The sequence below is a fragment of the Dendroctonus ponderosae genome, unplaced genomic scaffold (assembly GCF_020466585.1).
Source record: "Dendroctonus ponderosae isolate FM_Combo_2020 unplaced genomic scaffold, Dpon_F_20191213v2 Dpon_F_20191213_6, whole genome shotgun sequence".
In the NCBI taxonomy this organism is placed as follows: domain Eukaryota; kingdom Metazoa; phylum Arthropoda; class Insecta; order Coleoptera; family Curculionidae; genus Dendroctonus; species Dendroctonus ponderosae.
In genome coordinates, this window is record NW_026018814.1 from 8,214,387 (window position 1) to 8,224,624 (window position 10,238).

A 10,238-nucleotide genomic window follows, 5' to 3' on the forward strand; every position below is an offset into this window, starting at 1 on the left:
GAGCACAAAATTGTGAACAAATGATTAGTGCATCAACCTAAAAAAATGAGTTGATTTCATCCTCCAACTAAAAAGTTCTGGTAGTTTTTGTACCAAGACACTCAAGAATTCACCACTTGTCCAAAACAGCTAAACTCGATTGTTTCATCAAAATATGAGTCTTACATTAGAACAAATTCACAGCGAGTTTCACTAAAATACATCCTACCATTCTCTCGTTATTTCAAAAAATATAATTTTTTTGAAGAACTTTGACCATCAATAGCAGAGGAGCCAGACATTTTTTGTTAATAAAAGTTAGGTCAGATCTTCTTTTCATGCAAAGAATATCGCAGTACCCTTTTGATCATGAGCTTACGGGACACCCTGTATAAATACCAAAAATTTGCTTTCTTATTCAATTCTTTTGTATATTTACAATACACTTCTTTCTATTTTTGTATTGTTTGACCCTATATGTATAAATACCTACATTATTGTATTCTTCAAAATTTCAAGCGGTCATTCCAAAATCAGAGTTTTCTTGGAATTATTGTTAATAGATCGAAATTAAATGTTTTTTTTTTCTATTTTAAAGACCTACGTTGTGGGACAGTGTCTGTTTTATATCGTTTAAAAATATCTAGGAGGAATCGATGTAAAATTCGTTTGATTTTGTATGGAAACGCAAAATCAGTTTGATCTGTTTAATATTTTGAACATTTGCAATGCCACTATTTAAATTTACAAATGCGTCAGTAAATAATTAATTTAATTATTTCTTGGTGTCCATTTTAAGGCGAAAAAATCGTCAAGAATAAAGTATGTTTTAGCTTTATATTAGATTTCATTTCTCTCAGCATTTCTGTAAAAAGTGTACAGTCTTTAAGTACAAATCAGTATCAATTTGAAAAATTAACTTAATTTTTGTCAAAAGCTGTGAACTTTTTTTCGTAAAAATCTGCAAATTTAATTTTTTTTGCTTCAAAAGTTAATTAAAGTATCTTATATTGAATCCTCTATTGCATATTATTGTTGTTTACATAGATCCAAAACTGCAGCTTTTGTTCAACATTTTAATTTCCTAATTGAATCGTATATACAAAAACACATTTTCTTTGCCACTTTTTGAAGTTGCTGCACTGACCTTGAAAACACTTTCAGCCGAACTCTCTTTTCCTCATAATTCAGCTTTTCTGAATTAGTTATTCCAATTGTTGTAATTGCGATAAACTTTATTTAATTGTTTTCGTTAAGTGTTTGTAAGCAATATATCGCAAAAAAAGTCGAAAAGACAGATGTATGATAATTCCAATGATAAGTAATTCTCAGAAGCAATTGAGATCAAGAGAGTAAGATTGATCAAACTGATGAACTGAAGACTAAAAAAATAAAAAACTCAAAAGTCATTCTGATACAATCAGTGTAAATATAAACGCGAATACACAGGAATTGGGACCACCACAAGTGAAATTACTTGTCTACTATCTATCTTAGCAGGCATGACGAAAATATATGAAAGTAAAATATTAATTCTAAACCCATTTCCTCTAGTAATAAAAAAATTGCCAATAGTTCAAGCACCAACAAAACAATGATCCACTTTGACCCTCATTGTAAACTAGATTTATCTGGCAGAAATCTTATTTCTACATCTATGTAATTAATACTTCAAACTCTATTGTTTATTTTACACAACGCTCAGGGGCAGGGGGATTCAATTAGTTAGAGTTTGCGGGAAGATTTTAAGTTCATAAATTGTCGATTAATATCTTGTAAAATGGATCAGATATATTTTCTGACTGGCAATTTTATATCAATACTGACTAACTTTACGGGTGTGGAAATTGATGTCAGAAAGGAACAAAGCAAAGTATGTACTTCAATACTACGTGGAAGAAAATACGCAAAGTTCCCCAATTTAAACCGAATTTCATGCTGATCTAATTATTTTGGTAATGATCGGCATCTTTCGAATGAAAACCCATTCGTTTCTTTAGGTTTTCAGAAGAAGATCTTTTAACCCTTAATAAAGTACATGAAATAAGAGGTAGAAACGAATCTTACGGAATATTATTATTGGTGCAAACAAATATTTGCATTTTTTTGGCACGGAAAACCAACTATTAACCCTCCCATTGTTTTTTGGCAAGTTAGTTCAATGACTTAAAAATCAAAATCAATCATTCCGTTGAAGTTGTGCATGCAGTTTTTTCTTGGAAGTATTTTCTCTGGTATCAATAGCCAACAGCCAAAGCGTGGAGTTCATCCTTAATAATCAATCATTTTCCTTAATTGCCGATAAAAAAATGCTTTACAACTGTCACGATAAGTTTGAGAAGCCACTCAACAGCTGTAAAAGCTTTAAAAAAAACAATGTTTTAAGCCATTTCGAGAGTCTCGTGACTAAACTGTCGCTATTTAGAAAAGTTGCCTGTTTATGACATGTGTTTAAATAACTTATTTCACAATATTGATTATTAACTATAATGTGTGATCAACGATAAAAAACCTAAAGTTTTAGATTTGCGTGTTTGTTTTTGAGTTGCAAAATCGACTCAAACATGACGCTGCCTTTTTCGAACTTTCTCAAGCCCCATTTGAGCCACCGAATTCGTTTTAGCATCGGTGGATTGAGATTCAATCACAACAGCATGAGTGAGGAAATTCGAGTATTTTTGACCCAGAAAGCGAAATTTGAATATCAGACAATTAGGTGCAAGATTATGCCACAATTTCATGTTTTCCGTCCCGTTTTTGCTGATTTCTTTCCGATGATCCCCTGCGTATACGTGCAATAAAAACGCTTTCTAGTACCTATCTTTTCTGCAATTTCATCAACGTTTCAAAACCGGTTGAATTGTGAAGTTTTGTGAAGTTGCAGTGCAGTGAAGACAGTGAATTACCGTCTTACTAAAGAAAAAACTCTTCAATTCCATATAGTGTATATATCCAGTGTATATAGAAGATACTTTGATGTACATTTCATGTAAAGTATGTGGGAAATTATAATTTAATCAGGGTCCTGGAGAAGGCACTTTCTAGTATATTTTTTCACTTTTTATCCAAAATCTCCAGAGAGGTTGAGTTGTGAGACTTTTTCAGTGCATCACCGTTAATGAACATTACCAAAAAAATTTCTGAACTTCATATTAAACCATGCAGGTACGTATAGAATAGTGTACAGAAAACACTTTGGGGTTAATTTGCGGCAACTTTCATCAAAATTCAAAGAGACGTTGAATTTTCAATATTTTTTGAAAGTGCAGGTAAAACCAGCAACAAACTTACAAAATAAAATTATTCAACTCCAATGTAAAGCACGTACGGATTTGTAATATCATCAGAGTAGGTACTGAAGGATATTTCCTGCTATTTGCATATTCATTTTCATGACAAAATTTCAATTCCAAATTAATTTCCAAATGAAGGGTGCAAAGTGACTAATAATAAAACTTTAATATTTTAATTTTAAGCTGAATTTCGAATTCAAGGAGGAAATACCAAGTACTCTTAATCACGGAATTTCAAAAAACTTCAAATTCCTACGTCGATTACCAAATAAATACGCACTTTGGGTTTTAAAAACGGATAAATTTACAGAAAAAAATCACTAAAATCCTTTCGGTTGAATTTGTGAAGCAAATATTTTAATTTGTGACTTGATCTCAAGTGAAGTTGTGGTTAATTAGTGATCTGTTTTCCTTTTTCGAGACCTGAGGATGACTTAAATATAGTCGAAACGTTGACCCATGAAAAATAGTGTATAATTTTTGGCCACCACATTGACCGAAAAACCCACAGACCTAAATAGGCATCTTTTACCTAACTCTCAAAATTGCAACTTGAAACTGTACATTCGAGTTTGATGCAATCTGAAAAAAAAATTGTTGTTTCATTAATGCATAATCGTGAATAATATCTAATTCATCTACATTTGATTTCGTGTTATTAAATTTAAATCCTTGAAACAGCTGAAGAAGATTGCAACAAAAGCATAAACTTTACCATTGCTTTGAATAGATAAAGTATGTTAATCTTGAAAATGTGACGCTCCTTAAATCATCATTACTCATTTTTAACTGGATGTAAATAGACGTATCTATGTAACTTAGTTTATTGCTTTAAAAATACATAAATTACATTATTACCCCATTGTACCCGCAAATTGAACAACGTTTGCACAAAACTATACAGTTTATGTGGATACAAAAGCATAACCGATATTATTGTCATTGTTAAATGAATTTAATTATCCAGCCTGCCTGTAAATCTTTACTCGACGTTAATCTTTCTATGCGTAAATGATGTCCTCATAAAGTGTCTATATACTTAACTATACACATCGAATTTAAATATCAGTTTCCTGAACACTCTGCCACACGTTACTTGCAGTTCATACGCTCTAATTCTGATGATTACAACTTTCGAGCAAAAAATTTTTTGGATTTTATTTTCCTTCTTGTGTACCGTGTTAATGATACTTAGCAGTGTTCGATTATGTCAATTGAGTAAGTTCCATTAGACGAAACGAATTTAATTGAATAATTAATTGCCTTAATTAGTTTCTGCATCTTCAAATTAGGCCTAAACCACTTACGATAAGAAATGATTTTATCGGATGATAATCTCGCATTGTTTCCAATCACGCACATAAGCAATACATATGTTGTAATGAGTATTTTGGCTTATTACTTTGAAAAATCTATAATCAATTCGAGCTAGTTCAGTAAATATTGATGGAATTATATTTAAAAAAATGAATTTAGCATGTCATTTTGTTTTTATTGTTTTAGTTAGTGAGAAGTTTTTCGCAAACAGAGATCGAATCGTTATAATTGGTGAAGAAGGCAACTTAACAAGTAAGTTAGATGTATGAGAAACCTACCTATTAAGAGATATTTGGATATTCGTTCACTCGCACATTTAGTACGTGCACGGCCTTTATTATTGGTGACTTCTTAAGATCATTTAGTTTGTGCGATTTAAAAATATATATATTTTGTTGGACTGAAAAGTTCAAACCCTAGTGTTCAACTAAATCATCAAACGATAAAGAGATGAATTCGCTGTTTTTTCAACGAAAATATTTTTTATTTGCATTATATTTATTAATTGTTATTTTTCAGTTATTGACCCACGACGTGACATTGAAAACCCAAACGACTTCTTTACAGTAAAACAGTCATACAAAAATTTAGCACCGCCGTTATATTCAACGTTATCAAAAGCTAAATCGTTTTCTTCGTATGAATTGCCGCCTCCATATCCAGTTGTTCATATTTAATAAATTTATACAATAAAACATTATTCAAATTGTTATTTCAATTTTTTCCCATTTTAAAAACGCCAAACTATTCCAAATGGTTAGTGGGAACTGATACGTATTTATTGAGCGTTTTTACGGGTATTATGTATATAAATCTATGATTTTTTAAGAATAAATTTTTGAAAGAAACTATAATAAAGCAATTCAATTATCACAGGAAAGTTCCGATAGTGTTCAAGCAGAAAAGTATTTAAAAACAAACTAATAAATAGTACCTAATAAGTCCTGTAATAGGGGCGAAGAGCTTGACGATTTTATCCTTGAGTCCAATTCCAGATTTTTCTAAACGATAAGAATCCAGTTTGAAGAGCTTCAATAGTATTACTTTGTTTGATGATGAAATGCGCGTATTGCAAATTAGTTCAGTAATGATAGTTCAGTAATGATAATTCAATCGATTGTCTCTCAAGTTATTGCAATATCGAAACATGTTACTGTTTGTGTCGTTTATTTGTTCTGTTCAAGTATTATAGATCATTTATTACAAATTAGCTCACTAATATTTAGCTAAGTTTGTTTGTCTGGGTTTAATTGCAAAATCGAAATTGTTGATTTTGAATTATTTAATTATTATGGTTTTATTCAAGTACTACTGGCTGTGCGAACGAAAAATGCGAACAAATTGATTGGATTTTGCAAATTTTTTGCCTGATGCGCAATTGATGACTTACATACGAAGCTTTGAACGAATACACCTTTCAAAAACCTAGTTGAAGTTTGAAGGCGGCTTTTTGCTTCCCAACTCTGGCTGGCCATTATTTTCCAAATAAATTCGCATTCTATTCAACAAGGAGAGCTTTAAATAATAAATGTCGGGGAAAAAACGGGGACTGAAAGCCAATAAATAATTTTTGCACTTTAATAACAAAACAATTCAAGATTCTTTCTTGCTGGGTGGTTTTTTCGATTTTCCACTGGAATTTCCTTTATCAGACTGTTCGGCTTCATCAAAAGGATTCTGTGTACCAACCGGTTGCTCTTCATCGGTACTGTCTCTTCTCGCTCCTCGCGGTCTAGCTTTAGCTTCGAGCTCTTCTTTCGTGATCAGATTTGGTGGCACCAAACTATCAGCATCTACTGAAAGTCTCCTTTCTTCATCAGTAACCTGAAAAAAAAATTTGCCTTAAGTGGTACTTAAAAGACGATTGAATTCACAGGATCTAAATATCTTTGTTGTGAGAATTTGGGTCCATTTTTATGGCTAATTATCAAAAAGCGAAAACAACTTAATAATATTTTGTGCTCTGTAAAAATTGGAAGCTCTATCAATTCTAACCATAGAAGCTATTAAAAAGCTATTAAAAAGCTATTAAAAAAAGCGTAAGAAAAATTTAACGTACCTAAAAAACTTAAAGCATATAACGATAGAAAAAATCAAATGTTTTGCAACTTTTAAATGCGTAATTTTCTAGTGTTCTAATAAGCAATAAGAGCATTTATCGGGTAAATGTGATTGTTATCAGAATAAATCGTCTAAAATGTTTAACAAAAATTGGGTACCTAAGTAAGTCCTTGTGATTTATTAATGTTTAGCTTTTAGACAAGAAATGTTGATTAAATCGCTTATATGCTTATATAATGGCGTTATGGCTAAATAATAGTGGCGTTTAATTGTATCTGAGCAACATTTATTCGAAAAGCCATCGGTTTAAGTGAAGTGTTTTTTGACTATAGAATTAACGTAGTTGTTGAAACTGGTGGGTTTAGGGGTTTCAGGCCATAGTAGATAAGAATTTCGTCCTGGTTGCTGCATCCTCTGAAGATGCAATTCACTCGTGCGTGTGAAACGTCAGGAATAAATTATTATCCACAACGGCCGAAAAACTAGTCAGTTTCAAGAAATGGCCGCAAAAGTTTTCTTCATCAACATTTTTTTTAATGCTAACTTGTATGAATGTACTAATTTTGAATTTTCTAAGAAAGTAAAAGATTTCTTTTAAGTTCCACAATATTATACATTTTTTAGAATCAAACTTACATTGAATTGTATGTTTTTAAACAAAGTATATTACGGTACAAGAGACGAAAGTCGCGTTCCCATAAAGTTCCGAGACTGCTTACTGCCTGCAAATTTTGAAAATTACAAAAAACGAGAAAGTTAATTATTAAATGAGTTAATCAAGGATAATATGTTTCGTTTGGAAATTTTGACTTTGTTTATAAAGAAGCAAAGAAAAGAGCATGAAAATGTAACTTAGAAAACTCAAAACGACTAGGGAACAATTTACTTACTGAGCTAATGGACTTCCTGTCCTTGCTGCTTCCAGCTTGTCCTTCTTCGAACAAAAACCACTGATCCATTTTAATCCCACTGAGCCGAATTCGGCTTTTCAGCGGAGCGAGTATTTTATTGATCAACGACTTACACCCGCTGCTCACTTTTGGGTCTTTTGGAAAAACCACTTTGCTCGAAACTTGCTGAAAATTGATCCAGGTATGAAAAATGTATCGGTTTGTTGCCCGGCCATTTTAATGCACTTTAATCAGCTCCTTATAGTTGCTGTCATCAAAAGGAAGCCTGCCAAAAACCATTGCAAATAAAACCACCCCCATAGACCAAACGTCCGCAAATTGAGGCTGGTACGGAATCCCTCGAAGAATTTCCGGGGACGCATAAGCGTAGCTTCCGCAGAAAGTTTCGCTCAAAATAGGCTGTCCATTTTTCGGCTTCATGTGGCCTCGGGCGAATCCGAAATCGGACAATTTTATATTCCAACTGTCGTCCATTAGCATATTTTCGCATTTTATGTCTCTAAAAATGCGCGTTCAAAGGTCGTTTTTTTCCCTGAAAATCTGCTTATTCTACCTGTGAACCACTCCACGATCGTGACAGTATTCTATGGCATAAGTGAGCTGTTTGAACCATTTTCGGGATCTGATTTCATCAATATGTTGATCCTTTCGGATAATGTCGAGAAGACTGCCATTTTCCGCAAATTCCATGATAATGTAAACTCTGAAGTAAAACGCACTTATAATAAAATACACTGCGACGCAAACTTACTTACAATCTAATTTTTGACGAATTTGAAAGAATGTTTTAACGAATATTGCTTGGACAAAACTTATGCTATAAGAAAAGCCATAAAAAACGTAAGAAACAAATTGTAGTGTATGATTTGAAAAACAAATATTCAAATCGCATTGCTGGCTGACAAAATATTCGCAATCAAAAGTTAGGAAAACATGTACATATATTGTAGAACTTGTTATTGATAAATGCTGCAGATCTGTTTTTGTATTTGAGGCGTGAACAAACTCTTCTCCGACAGACGAAGTTCTTAAAAAGGGGATTAAAGTATACTGAAAACAGTAGTCTCAATAGTCTGATTTCCCAACCAAAATGTTCATTTCTATTTGTCTTATATACGTTCATCTTTAATTTTCATTTGATCGAGGACATAACATTGAATCTCTAAGAAATTGCCAATTTTGGCCAATTTGCTGATACTCTGAAACTGATGACAATGAGGAATGAAAACTCTGAACAAAAGATTCACGAAAGAACGGAAAGGAAAAAACTGAATAAGGTTCAAAGGTGCCTATAAACATTATCTTGTTATATAACTTTACATAATCTAAGAGAATGTATTTTAATTTATTTAACATTTAAGCGCCATTTAAAGCAGGGACAAGCATTGGACCAAGTTCTTGCTTGTTCGATTTTGAGTTTTCATTGCTTGTTTTGTTTCTTGAAAATTTGTATATTTTTCCAGACTGGAAATAACAGTTATAACAATAACAATAAAACAACGAAATTCAGAATTTTAATCAAGGATTTTGGATACTTGGAATGCAAGTCTTTTTAACGATCAGTGTTCTTAAATGAATTGTTGTTTTCTCAATTGTTCTTTCATTTTTATATGTATAAGTAGGCATATTTAAAAATTCACAATTACCCTTCCAGTGAGCGAACTAATACTGTGCTCTTAGCTTTTAAAATCCTGTCCGAGACGATTTGAAGGTAATAAAGCAATTGTTAAAAACTGTTTTTAATGAAAATTTGCAAATATTGGCCGATTTTTGTTTGTTTGCAGGAACTTTTAATTATATTTTAAGCTGATCGATTAGTGTTGAAAATCCTAAATTGTTTCGATGATTCAGCTTTCATAGATTAACAGAAGACACAAAAATTAAACCCTAATAACAATAATAGTTAAAAATAAATAAAAAAAAAAGCTGCAAACACTTACCGATGAGTGGTTTCAATAGCTTGCAAGAAACGTATTAAATTCGGATGCCTCAACCCTTTAACCACTTCGATTTCTCTTGGAAGGAACTTTTTCAAATAATCTGCGGGGGCTGAAAATTTGCTTACAATTTTTATAGCCACATTGCCCTCGTGTCGTTCACTGTGGGCCATCTGAAAGCGCAGGAAAATCTCACAAAAACAACGGTTTTTTTTCCTCAAATGTCTTACACGAACAGTTGCATAGGATCCAGTCCCGATACTTTTCCCCAGAAAGTAGCCATGAGTTTCTAAAACTGTGGGTTTTTTATCTTTGGGATCGTTTCCTACTTGAGTGGCATGAGCAGTTTCAAGAGCTGGTGACTGATCAGCACTATCAATAGGGGAAGACATACTTTCACATCACTGATCATTTTACGACAAATTTGAAAATAACAGCATTTTTTTATTTGATGAAAGAACCAAAGTCATACGCAAGGTGACTTTGGCAGACTTTAGGTGAATTTAAAATAAGGGTACATTCATCATTTATAAAAAAATTAAAAAAGCTAATTGGCAAGTGACACCGCTTTTCTTTCGTTGTTTTCTACTTTTTTTGTACTGGAATCAATTCAATTTTGAATTACAAACCAAACTGTTTCCATAAAACTCAGTATCCACCAATAAAATAAAAGTTGAGTCCGGATATAACGAACTTGAAAAATGAACTAAAACTGGTTCGTTGTATCCGGAGTTCGCTAT

At 32.3% G+C, this 10,238-nt stretch overlaps 1 protein-coding gene and 1 long non-coding RNA gene across 2 annotated transcripts; one reads left to right on the plus strand and one right to left on the minus strand.

Annotated features, from left to right (window-relative positions):
* Positions 1 to 4,114: 4,114 nt before the first annotated feature.
* On the plus strand, positions 4,115 to 5,295 carry LOC109533961. Its single transcript, XR_002171584.2, has 3 exons — positions 4,115 to 4,490; positions 4,776 to 4,841; positions 5,109 to 5,295. It is a non-coding gene; the product is annotated as an uncharacterized LOC109533961 (long non-coding RNA).
* An 858-nt stretch (positions 5,296 to 6,153) lies between these two features.
* Positions 6,154 to 10,134, minus strand: LOC109533946 (testis-specific serine/threonine-protein kinase 3). The gene is made up of 6 exons (XM_048667520.1): positions 9,729 to 10,134; positions 9,502 to 9,671; positions 8,115 to 8,264; positions 7,787 to 8,060; positions 7,541 to 7,726; positions 6,154 to 6,413 (listed from the first exon to the last, which is right to left on the minus strand). The coding sequence occupies exons 1-6, from the start codon at positions 9,888 to 9,890 to the stop codon at positions 6,183 to 6,185; spliced, it is 1,173 nt and encodes a 390-aa protein (XP_048523477.1). The 5' UTR covers positions 9,891 to 10,134; the 3' UTR covers positions 6,154 to 6,182.
* Between the last annotated feature and the right edge of the window lie 104 nt (positions 10,135 to 10,238).

Bases quoted from the DNA above. Each gene is read 5' to 3' on its own strand.
- LOC109533946 (XM_048667520.1), bottom strand. From the start codon at position 9,890: ATGTCTTCCCCTATTGATAGTGCTGATCAGTCACCAGCTCTTGAAACT. The intron at 7,727-7,786 runs GTGCATTAAAAT...ATCAATTTTCAG, and splicing joins ACTATAAGGAGCTGATTAAA to CAAGTTTCGAGCAAAGTGGT. The intron at 6,414-7,540 runs GTAAGTAAATTG...TTTTTTTTTCAG, and splicing joins ACAGGAAGTCCATTAGCTCA to GTTACTGATGAAGAAAGGAG.